We start from the raw sequence: 19,443 nt of genomic DNA, 5'->3' as shown, positions 1-19,443 counted from the left end.
CATCCTAGTGCTGATGAGATAACCGGAGAAGCAATCAGGCGGCCGGTTCGGGCGCTACGGCGCTAATTGCTATCGTGCGTTAATGAGACGTAGCCGCTTATTAACTCCCGATGATACCACGGTTTGCTGCTGATACAAAAGCTCGCGGTTTCGGATGCTCGGCGAGCTTCGGGAGAGCTTTAGGAGAACTCGCTGAGGAGATTTCCTCTTCAAAGAGAGAGGGGAGGCTAGTGAGGTGAGCTTTTCTTATGTAAGCCTGGTTTTTCCCTCTTTTAAGCGTCTGCAGGACAGCCGCTGTCTGACACTAGTGTATTACAATGAGAGGACTTCAGGGAATTTGGCACGTCAGATGTTTAGGATGTGGTTCTATTTACATGGAGCCATCTGGCAAGACATTGGGCTGACGACCGTGCGGATACTTGAGAGCCTTTGTTTACGGAGAGCTCTTAGAGGATCATCTGCAGCTCAGAGAGAGAAGAAGAGCTGGACAAGTGAAAGGAACATACTAGTTTTGTTTACTAGTAGAGTACTGTAGTCCTTATTGGTAATAGTACTGCTGTCTCATCGTGGTTGGCTAGTTGATGTGATAAATGTATGGAGCGCGATACAATTCCCATAAATCGGTGCTTCCAGTCTTCCCGATCTTCCATCTTTTCTGCTCCTGCATCCTTCTTAAGTACGTCCACGTACGTTAGCGTGGGACGCCCTCATGATCATCGACCGTGTGGACTGCACCTTTAAAAGGCTCTTTTATCCAAAGCTATTCACAACGGCCTCTCATTCAACCGAGTCTACAGTCAAACGAGGTAAACGGCTATGGAAGAACACCGTGGTGGAAACGGCCGTACCAGTTTGAGTTTCAGGTAGAAGGTCTCGCTGAAGGCCTTGCGGCTGAAGTACCAGAAGCGCTCGCCGGCAGGGTAGACCCTCACCAGGGTCTCCAGCAGGAAGCGTACCGGCTCCACCACCTCAGTCACCACCAGGTCCACCGCCACGGTCATGTACACCTGCTTATCTGAAACCACAAGGTGTGAGGGGTTAAAAAACTAGGGGAAAGGTGTGTGTGTGTGTTGTGTGTGTCAAAGTTTGGGAGAAAGAGAAGTGTTTTTTTTTTGCTGAGGTGATGTTTGTAATGCCAACAGGGGCACCAGAATGTAAAGTATACAGTGTAACTACACAAGTTAAAGTGTTTGTTGAAGGTTGACACACTGAGTAAATGGACAGTAAAATATACACTGATTGTTTTTGCATCTTTCTACAATGACAAGAAAATTGCACTTTTGATTATAATTGGTTACCCTGCAGATTTAATTAATTTCTTATTATTCAAACCAAACAAGTTCTCCTAAGAGAGCAGACTTTGATCTCTAACGCCTGCCTGAATCATATAATAGTGCAAGCTGTAATGAGTTTACTAGGCACAACAGAAGACAAGCTAATTACCAATTCACAATTTTGGGAACAGTCGGCCTCAATGGTGGAAGGGGAACACGAGATCAGATAGTAAGAAATCCCCTTAAACAGATTCCAATCCTGGTTAAGTAAAGAATAAAATGTTGGTTTACTGTACAAAGATGTTTTAGGAAACAACATCCCTTAAAACGTCAGATATGACAGGAGGATTTGGTCCCTCGGTCTCAAAACACAAAACAAGTTATTGTCTAGCCCTCTGGGTTGTAGGATTAAGCACAGGAATAATGTTTTGATCATAACAGTGCCGGAGGTGGGAAGTCTCAGTGTGCTACTGAGAAGCAGGCAGATCAATCAATATCCAGAAACTAGGAGCAGAAAAACACTTTCTCTACAGCTTGAATTAAGTGGCTGTTAAAATAAACAAGTGCAAATTATCAATAGCTGCAACCATGCAGGTGGGCAGCCAGGCCCAACTTTTGTGGACATTTTTGTGATGTAACAACCGACCGACCAACCGACCAATCGACCGACCAACCAACCAACCAACCGACCGACCGACCAACCGACCAACCAACCAACCAACCAACCAACCAAGCAACCAACCAACCAACCAACCGACCAACCGACCAACCGACCAACCAACCAACCAACCGACCAACCGACCAACCAACCAACCGACCAAGCAACCGACCAAGCAACCGACCAAGCAACCGACCAACCGACCAACCAACCAACCAACCGACCAACCGACCAACCGACCAACCGACCAACCAACCGACCAACCAACCGACCAACCAACCAAGCAAGCAAGCAAGCAACCAACCAACCAACCAAGCAACCGACCGACCAAGCAACCGACCAACCGACTGACCGACCAACCAACCGACCAACCAACCAACCAACCAACCAACCGACCGACCAAGCAACCGACCGACCAAGCAACCGACCGACCAAGCAACCGACCGACCAAGCAACCGACCGACCAAGCAACCGACCGACCAAGCAACCAACCAACCAACCAACTGACCAACCGACCGACCAAGCAACCGACCGACCGACCAAGCAACCAACCAACCGACCAAGCAACCAACCAACTGACCAAGCAACCAACCAACCAACTGACCAACCGACCAAGCAACTAACCGACCAAGCAACCAACCAACCGACCAAGCAACCAACCAACCAACCGACCAAGCAACCAACCAACCAACCGACCAAGCAACCAACCAACCAACTGACCAACCGACCAAGCAACCGACCAAGCAACCAACCGACCAAGCAACCGACCGACCAAGCAACCGACCGACCAAGCAACCGACCGACCAAGCAACCAACCAACCAACCAACTGACCAACCGACCGACCAAGCAACCGACCGACCGACCAAGCAACCAACCAACCGACCAAGCAACCAACCAACTGACCAAGCAACCAACCAACCAACTGACCAACCGACCAAGCAACTAACCGACCAAGCAACCAACCAACCGACCAAGCAACCAACCAACCAACCGACCAAGCAACCAACCGACCAAGCAACCAACCAACCAACTGACCGACCGACCAAGCAACCGACCAAGCAACCAACCGACCGACCAAGCAACCGACCAAGCAACCAACCGACCGACCAAGCAACCGACCAAGCAACCAACCGACCGACCAAGCAACCGACCAAGCAACCAACCGACCGACCAAGCAACCGACCAAGCAACCGACCAAGCAACCAACCGACGGACCAAGCAACCAACCAACTGACCAACCGACCGACCAACCAACCGGCCGACCAACCAACCAACCGACCGACCAACCATCACCATCACCATCACAACCAACTTTCAACAGGCCTGAGGTGAAATAAGAGAGCAGCAGGTTCTACATCACAAAAATCGAATGAAAATCATAGACGGTTGTCGGCTGTTTGCAGGAACCCTATAGCGGTCAGTTGCCAATGCTCCCCACTTCCTGTCATTTTTCTTCTGAGTCGACAGAATTCTAAGAGTGGCTGTGTGCTGATTCGACCACCTTGCTTCCCTGAGCTGGGCTGGTTGGACAACCTGCTATACAGGTTCAAGTCAAACTCTCCTCAGGCCTGTCAATTTGTTTGATATAATGAGTTTAGTGAGGTAAATGCGTAGCACTTGCAGCTCTCTCTCTCAAATCACTGCACTGCACACGCTCGGGTTGAAACACATCTAGGAATATGGAACAATAATATTTCCAGACTTTCAATTTGATTGCCTATGGAAATCAAATGTTAGATTATGACTGAAATTGTGCAAGGTGGCTAACTAGCTTGTAATGGCTGATTAGCACAGCTAGCTTATAGCAACTAGGACAGTGATGAGCTAGCTAACTAAAAGGTAAGCACCTACACACGAGGTCAGGGTGGTCAGAAGCCCGTGGTCAGGCTACGCTAGCTAGCTTGCTAGTTAGCTGTGCTAGCTGTAGCTAACCGGGGACAGAGATGTTCACGTGTTAGCTAGCAGGGGCTACGCCAGGGCTATCGGCAAACGAAGGTTGGTGTACCCAGTGACGGGGAAGAAAGGCACGGGTCGGCTATTGGTTTTAATTAGTTCTGACAATGTGAATAAAATCATTGAATGCAGCTTTAATATGGAGGCTGTTGCCTCCGACACAAGTGTCCAGTAATGCAACCACAGTCGTACAGGAAATGAATACAACATCCTTCGCATTCCCCAACACATTCTGTCTAGAAGCTAGGCTACGGAGTGAGCTGAGCTTGGAGCTAGGCTTAAATGTTAGGCTCAATTGTCTAATGTTTAATGCTAGGCTTGCTGCTCAGGTAAAGAGCGTGTTGACTGTTGTCTCACCTTTAGGCGTGTCCTCGTTCAGCACCTGGAAGGCAGGCATGTTGGGGTTCCATGTACCCGTGATTACGTAGGCCTTCGCGTCCGAACTCTTCCCCATGGACTCCTAAACAAACATGGAACAGAACATAGAACATAGAACATGGAACAGAACGCACCCTTTCATTAACATTCTTAGAAAAACATTAACTACTAACTTAGTTCCATTAAACATTACATTTGTGAAATGTCATCAACTGTGGTGGAAGGAACTTTCTTTTTTCATCACTTTTTGAATATGAAGAAGTAGTGCATAGAAATGTTGCTACATTAGATACACATAGTTAATTTCTCTTGAGAGATCTCACCATGTCTAGAAGATGCATGTCACTGTTGCGCACCTTCTGTCCTGGACTCAGCAACATACCAAAACACCTAAAGGGAGGTACAGAGTCAAGGTTAGAGTAAGAGGCTGGTTAGAGTAAGAGGCAGGTAGAGAGTACAGGGTTAGAGTTAGAGACAGGTAGAGAGTACAGGGTTAGAGTTAGAGGCAGGTAGAGAGTACAGGGTTAGAGTTAGAGGCAGGTAGAGAGTACAGGGTTAGAGTTAGAGGCAGATAGAGAGTACAGGGTTAGAGTTAGAGGCAGGTAGAGAGTACAGGGTTAGAGTTAGAGGCAGGTAGAGAGTACAGGGTTAGAGTTAGAGGCAGGTAGAGAGTACAGGGTTAGAGTTAGAGGCAGATAGAGAGTACAGGGTTAGAGTTAGAGGCAGGTAGAGAGTACAGGGTTAGAGTTAGAGGCAGATAGAGAGTACAGGGTTAGAGTTAGAGGCAGGTAGAGAGTACAGGGTTAGAGTTAGAGGCAGGTAGAGTACAGGGTTAGAGTTAGAGGCAGGTAGAGAGTACAGGGTTAGAGTTAGAGGCAGGTAGAGTACAGGGTTAGAGTTAGAGGCAGGTAGAGTACAGGGTTAGAGTTAGAGGCAGGTAGAGAGTACAGGGTTAGAGTTAGAGGCAGGTAGAGAGTACAGGGTTAGAGTTAGAGGCTGGTAGAGAGTACAGGGTTAGAGTTAGAGGCAGATAGAGAGGACAGGGTTAGAGTTAGAGGCTGGTAGAGAGTACAGGGTTAGAGTTAGAGGCAGATAGAGAGGACAGGGTTAGAGTTAGAGGCAGGTAGAGAGTACAGGGTTAGAGTTAGAGGCTGGTTAGAGTTAGAGGCAGGTAGAGAGTACAGGGTTAGAGTTAGAGGCAGGTAGAGTACAGGGTTAGAGTTAGAGGCAGGTAGAGAGTACAGGGTTAGAGTTAGAGGCAGGTAGAGAGTACAGGGTTAGAGTTAGAGGCAGGTAGAGAGTACAGGGTTAGAGTTAGAGGCAGGTAGAGAGTACAGGGTTAGAGTTAGAGGCAGGTAGAGAGTACAGGGTTAGAGTTAGAGGCAGATAGAGAGTACAGGGTTAGAGTTAGAGGCAGGTAGAGAGTACAGGGTTAGAGTTAGAGGCAGGTAGAGAGTACAGGGTTAGAGTTAGAGGCAGGTAGAGTACAGGGTTAGAGTTAGAAGCAGAGGTAAAACAAAACGCTCATTTCAGACAAATCTACATTTTTAAAATGATCAAATTCATAATCAAAATATTTTGGGGGGGAAACAATCATTTTATTTACCTTCATTAGAATAGAATAGAAAGTTTATTTGCCATAACAATTACAGGTACATTGGAAATCTTGTCACCACTTGTTCTTACAATATCTTATCACACACTAGTTCCTCATTCCAGTCCTAGGTACGCACCTAGACATTTAAAGGTGCCCAAACTGATTAATTATTTTACTTAAAATGATTAGTCTATATCAAAATCTTGACGATTGCACCTTTAACACATTTTATTTTTGACTCAGAAATCTAACTGGCCTGAAGGGCAGCAGTGGTAGTATCATTACAAAACACCCGGTACTTCCTGTTTTGGTCATGAGATGGGAGTGCCATCAAGTGGTTGCAATGAGAATCGCACCCTTGGCCCAACGTGTTTCCACAAAAAGGGACATAGCTCATGGTCATGGCATAATAAGTAATAAGCTAAGCTTAGTACGGACCTTTTTTATACAACTATCTGGGTAGAAACAATATTTAAAAAGAGCTCTAAACGTTGCCACTAAAATAGGACTGAGACGCCTGGTTTTCACTGTAAGAATGTGACCTAGTGAACAGAGGGAGGATGGTGACAAGTCTGACCTAGTTCTGCTCAACGGCTGTGTAAGAAGTGTCAACATAAAGATGACAGGGACTACAGTGCTAGGGCTAGGGTTAGGACTATCTAGGGTTGGGGCTAGCTAGGGTTAGGGCAAGAGCTAGGGTGATTCTGGTTTCCTATAGTGATACTGTTTTCAAGTGACTCGCCGTTTCTTTCTGTGCCACACGCAACGGATGTTTTCACACAAAGCAGTTCCTGTACACAAGCTCTTTAGCGTGAGAACCAATATCAGACTTGTTTTATGTTCCAAGATGCCCATCAAAGTTAATATGTATACTGTCAATTCACCCAAAACAATACATAGAAATAAACATTATAGATTTTACACATATGACAAATGAAGCTGGTCTTATACTGCGTTCTATTGGCTGGGAAGTGGTGAGGTGGTCAGGTGGGAGAGACCGGGAGAACGACGTCACCCACGAGCAGCTCGGAACAAAGATGGCCGTTAGCTAGCTTTGTTTGCCGAACCAGCAGATAATAACGCAATACGGGGTATTTTGCGCGTGCAAAAGAGTTCGCAAACATGTCCTCGGATAACAGTTGGGGAATACTGTGTACAACTGATCTAATGAGACAGAAATAAGACAGAAATGCTAATAGAACAGTATTACTTAAAGGTACCCAATGTAGTTTTTGACCACTAGTATGCGCTCTAGAGCAAATTTGAGAAGGTGATCCCCGAAAATCGCGTAGTACGTCATTGCGTCAATACGCGGAGCACATAATAGTGACGTTTCACACATCTTTGTTGTTTTCAAAACATTAGCTAAATATCATTTTGCGAAGAAATTAAAAGGTAGGAAAGACATTCAAGTGATTCAACATGTTTATTAGACTATAAGGAACCATATAATCGAGGAATTTAGGAAAATATAACCATATAATCGAGGAAAATAAACAATGAACGGATTGTTTTGATTCACGTTTCGTTGGGTACCTTTAAGTTTTACTCAGTGAAACCTTTCACACAGGGAGCCACAACGCCTCACCTCTCGATGCCCAGTTCCTGGTTGCTCATCTGCTGAACGGTGACCACCACCTTCTTCTGCACACCTTGACGCAGCTTGAAGTAGAACTTGTCTCGATCCTTCGGGACCGGGCTGAGGATCGGTGAGATGAGGAGAGGTTGAATTTAAGAACGTCTTCACACACCCAGAGAACCATGTTATGGTTAGTAGTAATGGAATGTTCTTGACTAGTCTGCTCTGTTTTATAGATAGAGCGTTTTATTTCTGAGGAAGGTCAATAGATGACCATGAGTTAATAGTATGGTGTTTGGTATGACCAAAACGGTGGTAGAGCAATTATCAGACTTTCTCAAAAGTGCTAGTTTTGTCAACGTTTTGATCTGAACCATTGTATATGATCATAAGTAACCTTAAAACAAGGCTAAACATGATTTTCCCCTTTACTACTCCTCTAAGCTGCTGAACGCAGAATACCTTTCTTGAATGAAGAGTTTGCTGCACCTATTTTGCACAAACCACATGTTGGGTTGCCCCTGTTGGCACTTTATTAGATTTATTCTTGTATTCTTAGTGAATAATTCTCTTCAGCTCTCTGCCTAACTCCACGCCATTTATCGTGTTCCCTCTGTCACTGATGATGATAGTACAGTATGAATATGTGAATGTAGTCAGTGGACCGTAGAAACTGAATTGCCCTTCGGGGACAAATAAAGCTATCTGTCTCTGTATCTGTATAGTGTGGGAAACAGTCATGGTCGGTTGACATTTTGAATGGACATTTTCTCACTACTGAGTACTGTGTGTATCACGGAGTGGGAGTGTGTGTGCGTGTGTGTGTGCGTGTGTGTGTGTGTGTGTGTGTGCGTGTGTGTGTGTGTGTGTGTTGTCTGACCTGTAGTTGCCCTTGCTGTCGTCCTCGCGCACCTCCAGGGAAACGGTGAAGGTGAAGGTGTCGCTGTCGGGGGAAAGGGGCGGAGCCAGGTCCCTGACGTCCGGCGCCGGTTTGGAGGAGCGGCGGAACGCTGTGGAGAAGCTGTACAGGATGCGACTGACCTGAGGAGGGAGAGGAGGAGGACAGAGGGAGGAGCAGTGAGGAGGAGGAGAGGAGGAGGTGAGGAGGAGGAGAGGAGGAGGAGAGGAGCAGTGAGGAGGAGGAGAGAGGAGGAGGAGAGGAGGAGCAGTGAGGAGGAGGAGAGGAGGACAGCGGGAGGAGCAGTGAGGAGGAGGAGGAGAGGAGGACAGCGGGAGGAGCAGTGAGGAGGAGGAGTCAGTGTCCCCTCTGTCCCTGTCCCCTCTGACTCTGTCCCCTCTGTCCCTGTCCCCTCTGCACTACTTGCACATGACCACAGACTGTACTGTCCACAGGCTCGAGGGTAGACGGGGTACAGTTTAGTAATGGGGGCCACAGAAACTCACAGCTTCCTTGATGTGGCAGGAGAAGACGTGGATCTGGAAGTCCTCGGAGCTGCGATAGCTCTCGGTGAAGGAGAAGCAGTCGCCGTCGATGGAGCCTTCGGCCCCGCGAGCGCAGAACAGAACCTTGTAGATGGGGAAGCAGGCGATCTCGGTCCCGGACGCCTGGTCCACGATCCTGAGGTAAAACACGGGGGGAAGAGGTGAAGAAATGTGCCTCACAACTACAAACATTCATGTTCATTTTAAACTCTGACTGTTTCTGAATGTTCCTGAGTGTCGTGATGTGTGCATGTATGTATGTGAGTGTTATTATACATATTTATGGGTCAATGACGAATAAAGCTTCTAGCAGGTTGTTGTTGTGTTTTTTTTAAGTGTATTCAAATTTGATATAGTGCATTTCAAATTGTTTAAATTCATTTTTGACTGTATTTTTAGCGGTCGGCAGCCTCAGCTCAGCGGTCCCTCTTGTATTGCCCAATCTTCTTCTTCTTCCTAGAAAGTCTGACTTCCCATGCATGAAAAATCACCAAACTTTGCACATAGATCCAGTCCTATTCCGAAAGTCCCCAACTGGCACTGTGGGCCAATATTCCTGATGGTGGCAGTGGCACTACAGCAACAGATTTAAGTTTAAACTTAAACTTAAGTTAAGTTTAAACTTAAGTTTAAACTTAAAAGACTGCGTAAACTGCGTCGGGGCTGCACATGCGCGTTCGTGGTCGCAGCTGTGGCCAATTTGCTTTCTTTTGTGTTGATCAGGGGCAGTGCTCATGTGCACGCGGCTACAGCCCAAGAAGGAATGGTGTGTGTGTGTGTGTGTGTGACGCTAGCGGGGACTCACCGGACACGCCCCTCGGGGACGCTGGGCACGTGGAGGGTGACGGGGATGGGGATGGCGCTCTCCGCCCGCAGGGTGGCCATGGCTCTCTGGGCCTCCAGCTCGCTGCGAGGGGCCTTGACCCATGTGCAGCCCAGGTAGGACAGCTTACTGAACTGGACACCGTCCTCCTCCTGCGCCGGGGGGCTGCCCACCGGACACGCCGACGCCTCTGAGGGGTCACAGACAGGGGGACGGGGACGGTTAACGGGTCATTTCTGGGTGGGCGTGAGGTGACCTGGGTGGGAGATGGCGGCGCTGCGCTGGTGTTATGATGATGTTTGGTGTTATGATGATGTTTGGTGTTATGATGATGTTTGGTGTTGTGATGATGTTTGGTGTTAGGATGATGTTTGGTGTTATGATGATGTTTGGTGTTATGATGATGTTTGGTGTTGTGATGATGTTTGGTGTTATGATGATGTTTGGTGTTGTGATGATGTTTGGTGTTATGATGATGTTTGGTGTTATGATGATGTTTGGTGTTATGATGATGTTTGGTGTTATGATGATGTTTGGTGCTATGATGATGTTTGGTGTTATGATGATGTTTGGTGTTGTGATGATGTTTGGTGTTGTGATGATGTTTGGTGTTATGATGATGTTTGATTTTATGATGATGTTTGGTGTTGTGATGATGTTTGGTGTTATGATGATGTTTGGTGTTGTGATGATGTTTGGTGTTGTGATGATGTTTGGTGTTATGATGATGTTTGGTGTTATGATGATGTTTGGTGTTATGATGATGTTTGGTGTTATGATGATGTTTGGTGTTAGGATGATGTTTGGTGTTATGATGATGTTTGGTGTTAGGATGATGTTTGGTGTTATAATCATGTTTGGTGTTATGATGATGTTTGGTGTTATGATGATGTTTGGTGTTATGGTGATGTTTGGTGTTATGATGATGATTATCTGATTGATTGATTTTTTTCTTTGTTGTTTGTTTTCCTCCGTCTGTTCGTTGTCAGATTGTGGTGATTGTGTGATGTTCACTCTTATGTTGTCTTTATGTTGTGTCTTAAGTGATGTCATGACTTGTTTGCCATGTTGTGTGTAAATAAAGATATTGAACTTAAAAAAAGGTCATTTATGTTTTGGATAGAGCAGCAAAGGTGGGGGCGTGAACTCTTTAGAGACAGGTCCTTCACGCTGTCTGGAGGAATTGTGTTGGCGCTGCATGGCGGTGGGGCAGAATGAGAGTTTAATGTGCTACAGGGTCACGGCGTGGCCAGGAAGCCGAGGTCACGTGGCCAGGAAAAAACATGTACAGTAGGTTTTCATTACGTTATATCACTTTTGTTTCAATAACGTCTCAATCTCATAAGCCCACGTTTATGGTTATATATGTGCACATTTGGTCGGGAATGTTAAATGAACTCCAACCTTAGTTGAAGAGAAAACAGACTTTCTAAAGGTTGGTAACGCTGGTTCTGTGGCAGCTCTGTGCTGTAGAGGAAGTCAGTGATGGGTCATGTCAAGCCTAACCGAGACTTTCACACTGCAAACAGGAAGCAGAACAATGAGCAGAGCAGCAGCCTTCCACTGCAGACCTGCATCCTGAGACAATGTGCATAATGCCTCTGCTGAAATATGACCCTGTCTGCAAGAGGAGGGGAGAGGAGGAGAGGAGAGAAGGAGAGGGGGGAGGAGAGATGAGGAGAGGAGAGGTGGGGAGGGGGGAGGAGAGGAGGAGAGGAGATGAGGGGAGGAGAAGAGGAGAGGAGAGGAGGAGGAGAGAAGGGGGGGGGGGGGAGATGAAGGGAGGAGAGGAGAGGAGAGGAGAGGAGGAGGGGAGGAGGAGAGGTGAGGAGGGGAGGAGGAAAGGAGATGAGGGGAGGAGAGGAGGAAAGTAGAGGAGGGGAGGAGAGGAGATGAGAGGAGAGGAGGAGGGGAGAGGTGGGGAGGTGTATTATACCTGAGTGTGTGGGTGTGGTGTAGTATACCTGAGTGTGTAGGTGTGGTGTAGTATACCTGAGTGTGTAGGTGTGGTGTATTATACCTGAGTGTGTAGGTGTGGTGTATTATACCTGAGTGTGTGAGGTGAGGTGTAGTATACCTGAGTGTGTAGGTGTGGTGTAGTATACCTGAGTGTGTAGGTGTGGTGTAGTATACCTGAGAGTGTAGGTGTGGTGTATTATACCTGAGAGTGTAGGAGTGGTGTAGTATACCTGAGTGTGTAGGAGTGGTGTAGTATACCTGAGTGTGTAGGTGTGGTGTATTATACCTGAGTGTGTAGGTGTGGTGTATTATACCTGAGGGTGTGGGTGTGGTGTAGTATACCTGAGGGTGTAGGAGTGGTGTAGTATACCTGAGTGTGTAGGTGTGGTGTAGTATACCTGAGTGTGTAGGTGTGGTGTATTATACCTGAGTGTGTAGGTGTGGTGTAGTATACCTGAGTGTGTAAGTGAGGTGTATTATACCTGAGTGTGTAGGTGTGGTGTATTATACCTGAGTGTGTAGGTGTGGTGTATTATACCTGAGTGTGTAGGTGTGGTGTAGTATACCTGAGTGTGTAAGTGTGGTGTAGTATACCTGAGTGTGTAGGTGAGGTGTAGTATACCTGAGTGTGTAGGTGTGGTGTAGTATACCTGAGTGTGTAAGTGTGGTGTAGTATACCTGAGTGTGTAGTTGTGGTGTAGTATACCTGAGTGTGTAGTTGTGGTGTAGTATACCTGAGTGTGTAGGTGTAGTGTATTATACCTGAGTGTGTAGGTGTGGTGTAGTATACCTGAGTGTGTAGGTGTAGTGTATTATACCTGAGTGTGTAGGCGTGGTGTATTATACCTGAGTGTGTAGGTGTGGTGTAGTATACCTGAGTGTGTAGGTGTAGTGTATTATACCTGAGTGTGTAGGTGTGGTGTAGTATACCTGAGTGTGTAGGTGTGGTGTAGTATACCCGAGTGTGTAGGTGTGGTGTATTATACCTGAGTGTGTGGGGTACAGCACCAGGCCCAGAGGCCTTGCAGCAGGGCCTGTGGCGGAGGGCTCAGGGTGCTTCCGTTTCTCCGGCCTGTCCTCACCACCCTTCTCTTCCTTCATCCCTTCATCATCCAAAACCTCCTCCATCGCTCTCTCCAGCTGCTCACTACCGTTCATGGACATCTGAGGGAGGGGGTAGGGAGGGGGTAGGTAGGGGGTAGTGGGGTACGGAGGGGGTAGGGAGGGGGTAGTGGGGTAGGGAGGGGGTAGGGAGGGGGTAGTGGGGTAGGGAGGGGGTAGGTAGGGGGTAGTGGGGTAGTGAGGGGGTAGTGGGGTACGGAGGGGGTAGGGAGGGGGTAGTGGGGTACGGAGGGGGTAGGGAGGGGGTAGGGAGGGGGTAGTGGGGTAGGGAGAGGGGAGGAGTCAGCGAGTGAGAAAATAACACCTTGTTCAGACCGGATGCGAGAGCGCCGTGAAGCATCAATACTCAGGATAACAGTTGAATGTTATTTAATTGCTCTGCCTACATCATGAACACAGACCGTCATCCATGATCGGATGGGATAAGTAGATGAGGATGATACTGATAGACTGATCGATACGGATAGTAAATTGCCAGTTTGGGAACCTTTAAATGTCTACCTGAGTACCTAGGACTGGAATGAGGAAGTGATTAGTACTGATAAGATACTGTTAGACCAAGCGATGACAAGAATTCCAATGTACCTGTACTTGTTATGGTAAATACACTTTCTATTCTATTCTATTCTAGCAGGATCCTGTTCACAGCAGAAGTGCATTTCACCGCACTGGTAACCAAATGTCTTTGCCCCTAGCTGCACTTTAATCACACACGATCGCTCGCGGGAAAAAAAATAGACCAGACGCCGATTCTGGCGCTACAGGGCGCGAGCCGGCGAAGAGGCCCGCGTGAACGGTCCCGCTGGTCCACACAGGCGCCCCGGAGGGACACCGGCTGCGCTCACGGCTGCCACGAGTCCGGTCTGAGCCCGGCGACGGTGGCGAGCGCGTGTTGAGGGCATGACTCACCTTCAGTCTGGGCTTGCCCTCGGAGCTCGGCGGGGACCCGCCCACGCAGGGTTGCACCAACACGAACTCCTCGCTGGTGACCGTCGCCACCGATTCTGTGGAGCCGCCCACTTTTCCGAGGGAGGAGCTGTCGTCCATGACTGGCCAGCGCTCTGCTGCCCTCGGCTCAGCTCCCCTCACACTCACTCTCTCACCGCAGCCTTCACACTCTCTGGAGGGGAGAGCAAGGCACACACACACACACACAGACATACACATACACACACACAGACACACACACAGACAGACACACAGACAGACACACACACACACACACACACACAGACACACACACGCACACACACACACACACACACACACACACACACACACACACACACACATACACACCACTAACCATTAGGCAAGGCAAGGCAAGTTTATTTGTATAGCACATTTCAGCAACAAGGCAATTCAAAGTGTTTTAAATGAGACATTAAAAGCAAAGTGCAACACATAAAAGGTCATATAAAAACAAAATGCTAAAAAGGACATTTAAAACAAAACGCAGGAAAAATTAAATACAGGAATAAAAGCCACAGTGCAGCATATGAATAAATAATTATTTGATTTAACAAAAACCTGCAGTTTTCTGGGAGTTTGTTCCAGATATGTGGAGCATAAAAACTGAACGAGAAAACTGAATTAGAGGCGTCTGTAGCTCAGGAGGTAGAGCGGGTCGTCCAACGACTACAGGGTCAGAGGTTCGAATCCCGGCTCCTCCTGTCCACATGTTGAAGTGTCCTTGAGCCAAACACTGAACCCCAAATTGCTTCCAATGAGCAGACTAGGCTAGCACCTTGCTGCCGCCATTGGTGTGTGAATGACAAAGTCAAAGTCAACTTGACTTATATGGGTGTGTGAATGTGTGTGTGAATGACAGGACACTGTAAAGCGGATAAAAGCACTACACCTATATAAGAGCTGTTCATTTACCAATTCAATAACGGTCCACACTACTGTACCACACGCTGTCTGCTCCACACAGAAATGACCAAGATGGGGAAAACCCCTACTCGACTGCGAGGCTTTATCCTTTCCGTTAAGCACGTTCTCACTTTTGTTTCCTGATTCTCACTTTTGTTTCCTGATTCTCACTTTTATTTCCTGATTCAGATTCAGATCTTTATTTGTCACGTGTAAATGTACAGTAACGGTAAATGGACTGCACTTATATAGCGCTTTATCCAAAGCCTCTCATTCACCCATTCACACACACACATTCACACACACATTCACACACCAATGGCAGCAGCTGCCATGTAAGGTGCTACCCTGCTCAACGGGAGCAATTTGGGGTTCAGTATCTTGCCCAAGGACACTTCGACATGTGGACAGGAGGAGGCGGGATTCGAACCGCCGACCCTGCGGTCACTGGACGACCCGCTCTACCTCCAGAGCCACAGCCCCCCGGACAGCCCCACAGTACGGAGTTCAATCACACTGAAGTGTTGCTGCTAGTTTTCACCGTATGTGGAATGCGTTTGTTTCCACCTTAGTCCATGCTAGGCTAACAAGAAACCCATACAGAGGATTACCGGTAGGCTGGTAGAGGCCTGTAATCCAAGTTGTATGGCTCTTCCCTACACCCTACGAAGTCACTTCCCTTTCATAGCGAGAACTCTGAAGAGAGTAGGGTTTCGGGGGTTTTTCAGGGCTGTCGCATGTGTGTCAACTAGCCAAGCTATGGCTAGCCTGGCGTAGTTAAACTGTCAGAGTGGTGAAGTGATGCGTCTCGATCTCTCCATCAAGCTGGGAGAGTAGAGAGCCAGAGGGAAATCCTCGGGCCACATCTGCTAACCCTCACCCCGGCCAGTCTTGTTTGGTGCCCAGGGGGCGGTCCCTCCCGTATCCAAGGTGACAGCCGAGGGCCCAAAAAGATGCCAACCCAGATATTATCCCCAGCCTCAATTACCACTGGGTCATCGAGTCATCGGAAATGAATGGCACTGATGCAGCAGTCAAACTATTCTGAGCCTGGACACAAGCTGTGCGCCGAGGTTCTCAAAACTCACATAAATAACCTACTGTAAATAGCCTACTGTAAATAACCTACTGTAAATAACCTACTGTAACCTACTGTAAATAACCTACCGTAAATAGTCTACTGTAAATAGCCTACTGTAAATAACCTACTGTAACCTACTGTAAATAACCTACTGTAAATAACATACAGTAAATAACCTACAGTAACCTACTGTAAGTCTCTTGGCTCAAATCAATTTGTCGAGTTCTTTGTTTAGCATCATAAATCAGACTATGAGATTAAATCTAAGACGGTGTCTCCTGAACTGAAAGTCCTGAACCAGTCAGTTGATATTACTCTTCACAAAGATGCTTTTCAGACGACAAATATGCCTTGAAATCCAGCGTGAAGTGACCTTATCAGAGCTGGTAGCTTGAATACTGGTGGTCAGCAGTTCTACTGCCGGTCATAAAGCAGAGCAGAGCAGCGCCTGGCTACCTGATAACACTTCCTAGCCTCCCAAGCAAAGACCTGTACAGTGTAACACACACACACACACACACACACACACACACACAGTGTCTGTGCCCCACTGTGGAGGCAAAGAGTCATGTGGTCCCATCACACTCATTCAATTAAGCCCATTAGAAACTGCAGAGGAGTGACTGTTGTGAATGTTCCCAGTGATAATGCTTTCTAAAAAGTCCCTGCTGCTCTGTGAGAGAATTCAGTTCAATTTGCTACGGGAAGACTTGCCACAATGCCCCAGCTAATGGTCTGCCGTATGTGGTCTAGACCTAGGCCTTGATTCTCTCTAGCGCACACACACACACACACACACACATCACTGCTCCCAGGAGGGCTAGGGGAGGGCTACGCACCACACCTCCCTCTCTACACACTCACAATACAAACTACTACACATAGACACCATCTAGATAGATAGATAGATAGATAGATAGATAGATAGATAGATAGATAGATAGATAGATAGATAGATAGATAGATAGATAGATAGATAGATAGATAGATAGATAGATAGATAGATAGATAGATGGCAGACAGACAGACAGACAGACAGGCAGGAAGGCAGACAGGAAGGCAGACAGACAGACAGACAGACAGACAGACAGGCAGACAGACAGACAGACAGACAGACAGGCAGACAGACAGACAGACAGGCAGACAGACAGACAGACAGACAGACAGACAGACAGACAGTTCTGTCCGGTCTGGGTGAAGGCAAGTCGTTTTTCTCCGACCTCCTGAAGGGTGGAGGCATCTCGACCGTGACCTCACTCTAACTCTACACTCATTCCTGTGGCGACTATGGTCAAAGGTGTGACAACAGCTGGTGTTGTCACACTGGTGAGCACCGGTGTGTGACAACCACTTCCTGCCATTCTGTTTCATGTATTTAGCCTAAATGTGACGGGGGCAAACTTGACCCTGGTTTTGCTCAGTAGAACAGGATGTTCGCTACATCATTAATGTGAAACTGAAGGTTTCATTTGAGAGCTGCAACTTAAAACAGCCGACTGTGCAGTTAGTGCATTTTTCAAAGCAAGGCTGAAAACCTTGCATGAGGTATCAGAAATCAGTGTGTGTGAGTGTGTGTGTGTGTGTGAGTGTGTGTGTGTGTGTGTGTTGAAATACACAGAACACATTGCATAACTTCAAAAACAGTAGCTATGCTGAAACTTTAACCAACATGAGTAAACACAACCCTACACCTTTTGTTTGAACAGGCTATCTGCAGCTGTATTTAGGGCTACTACTACTACCCCTAACCCTCAACCACGTTCTCCCGTTCTCCTGCCTCATAGAGTTCCACTGGTTCTGTTGTTAGAACTTAGAACCCAGATTCTCAAACACTTTTCTGTGCATTTCAAATGTAGTTTCTGAGCATGACTGATCAGACTAAGAATAACATTATTGCATTGGGCAGGTGTTGAAAGGTGTGGCAACCAAGTGACCTTTCCAAGAAGCCCTTTTCAAATCAAATAACTTATATAGCCAAGTCACCCAGTTTATTATGTGACTATTGCATAGCTTCATTAGTGCCTGTAGCTGTTGTTACATGAACAGCTGACCACAACTCTAGTAGCTTTCAATTCAATTTCAAGTCCCAGATCTCACTAAATAACCAGAAATTAGATAAGGTAGATAAACTAGACTAACTGGAATAATAGGCTTCAGGATGTCATGCTATTGTTACGGCTGTAACCTCAGCTAGCTTGCCAGGAAGAAGAGCTAGCATGTATAGCTAGCATAGCATAGCATAGCTAGCCTGGTTAGCCTCAAATCACACAAACACAAGCAAGTATGCCTAACTAGCAAACTAACTGAAGGTTTTATCCTGTTAAATGAACTATGTTGGTCTGGGTAGTGCTGCTATCACACAAGGAGGGTGTCAAATGGGAGCTGTCAGAATAAAAATAGCTAATGCTAGCTAGCTTCAAAGCTAGCTCCAGCTAGCGGTCCCCATCAACCAAACAGGAAGTTTAGCTAAACTATGCTAAGCTAAGCTAAGCTAAGCTAGCTCGTGAAAACAGTTAAAAGCTCCAGATTTGCTCCCTCGCACAATAAATGGAAAACAACTGTTCAGAGAAGGTACTGATTGAACAACATACATAACCCGTTCCCTAGATAAACAAATGCAAGTGTGAATGTTTTCATGAAGTAAATAAACTTATCTACTTGTTTGTGGAGTGTGGAGGTACGGCTCCGCTCCGGACGACTCGCTCGCTGTCAGATGAACTTCAGGGCCACCGTCCAACCCACCGGCCCCATACGGGCTCGTACCCTTCACCGGCCCCGGGCTCGTACCCTTCACCGGCCCCGGGCTCGTACACCTCACCGGCCCCGGGCTCGTACCCTTCACCAACCCACCGGCCCCGGGCTCGTACCCCTCACCGGCCCCGGGCTCGTACCCCTCACCGGCCCCGGGCTCGTACACCTCACCGGCCCCGGGCTCGTACACCTCACCGGCCCCGGGCTCGTACCCTTCACCAACCCACCGGCCCCGGGCTCGTACCCTTCACCGTGAGCTCCAGCCGCAAGGTACAGGACGGGAGCGCGCTCCTTGCCTATGTACTGTAGTTTTTGTGACCTTACATTTTAGTCATGTGATACGGCGAGACAAGTGTGACATTAATTATTATTTTAAAATTGTGTCTCGACTAAATAGATTACAGGCTATCAGATAAGGAGACTCTCTTCATTTCTCTCGCGCGTGACTGCCCACAAACACTGAAATAATATAATGGCAATCATGAAAACAATGGTATTCAAAGCATTTAGAAATGTTTAATTGTGAAAAGGTAACATTGTGAAATATTAGCCTATAGTATGCTTTTAAATATGTTATAATACCCCCACCATGTGTTTTCTGAGAAGGTACTAACACACTATCCCTAACCAAAAGCCTCAAGACTGGTCTGATAGGCATGTACCATCTCTATAATAGAGACAGATCACAGATCAATACTGTTCTATAAAATTATTATTAGGTGTTCAACATAAAATGTATAATATTCTTATATCACACATCCTCATTGATTTTCAGGAAGTCATCATCTGAACCATATCTGAACCATAATCTGACCATATCTGAACCATAATCTGACCATATCTATCACAATTTCCGCCACAGTCGGTCTGGATTTCTCTGATAGCATTTTCTGATAGGTCTCCATCTGAAACAACACTCAAATAAACAGTTTATTCTCAAACGTACCAC

General features: G+C 47.0%; 1 protein-coding gene across 1 annotated transcript in view; it reads right to left on the bottom strand.

Moving 5' to 3' along the window:
• rabgap1l (RAB GTPase activating protein 1-like) overlaps positions 1 to 18,480 on the bottom strand; it is a 95,724-nt gene extending 77,244 nt beyond the window's left edge. The window contains exons 1-10 of the mRNA XM_084459178.1: positions 18,402 to 18,480; positions 13,697 to 13,907; positions 12,652 to 12,829; positions 9,689 to 9,896; positions 8,845 to 9,019; positions 8,321 to 8,481; positions 7,450 to 7,560; positions 4,588 to 4,654; positions 4,244 to 4,346; positions 849 to 1,015 (exon numbers count right to left, since the gene is read on the bottom strand). Coding sequence (XP_084315304.1) covers positions 849 to 1,015; positions 4,244 to 4,346; positions 4,588 to 4,654; positions 7,450 to 7,560; positions 8,321 to 8,481; positions 8,845 to 9,019; positions 9,689 to 9,896; positions 12,652 to 12,829; positions 13,697 to 13,834 — 1,308 coding nt within the window. The 5' untranslated portion in view covers positions 13,835 to 13,907; positions 18,402 to 18,480. The remainder of the gene's footprint in view (positions 1 to 848; positions 1,016 to 4,243; positions 4,347 to 4,587; positions 4,655 to 7,449; positions 7,561 to 8,320; positions 8,482 to 8,844; positions 9,020 to 9,688; positions 9,897 to 12,651; positions 12,830 to 13,696; positions 13,908 to 18,401) is intronic.
• Between the last annotated feature and the right edge of the window lie 963 nt (positions 18,481 to 19,443).

This window comes from Borostomias antarcticus (assembly GCF_949987555.1).
Source record: "Borostomias antarcticus genome assembly, chromosome: 26".
In the NCBI taxonomy this organism is placed as follows: Eukaryota; Metazoa; Chordata; class Actinopteri; order Stomiiformes; family Stomiidae; genus Borostomias; species Borostomias antarcticus.
This window is presented reverse-complemented; position numbering and strand designations above follow the sequence as displayed.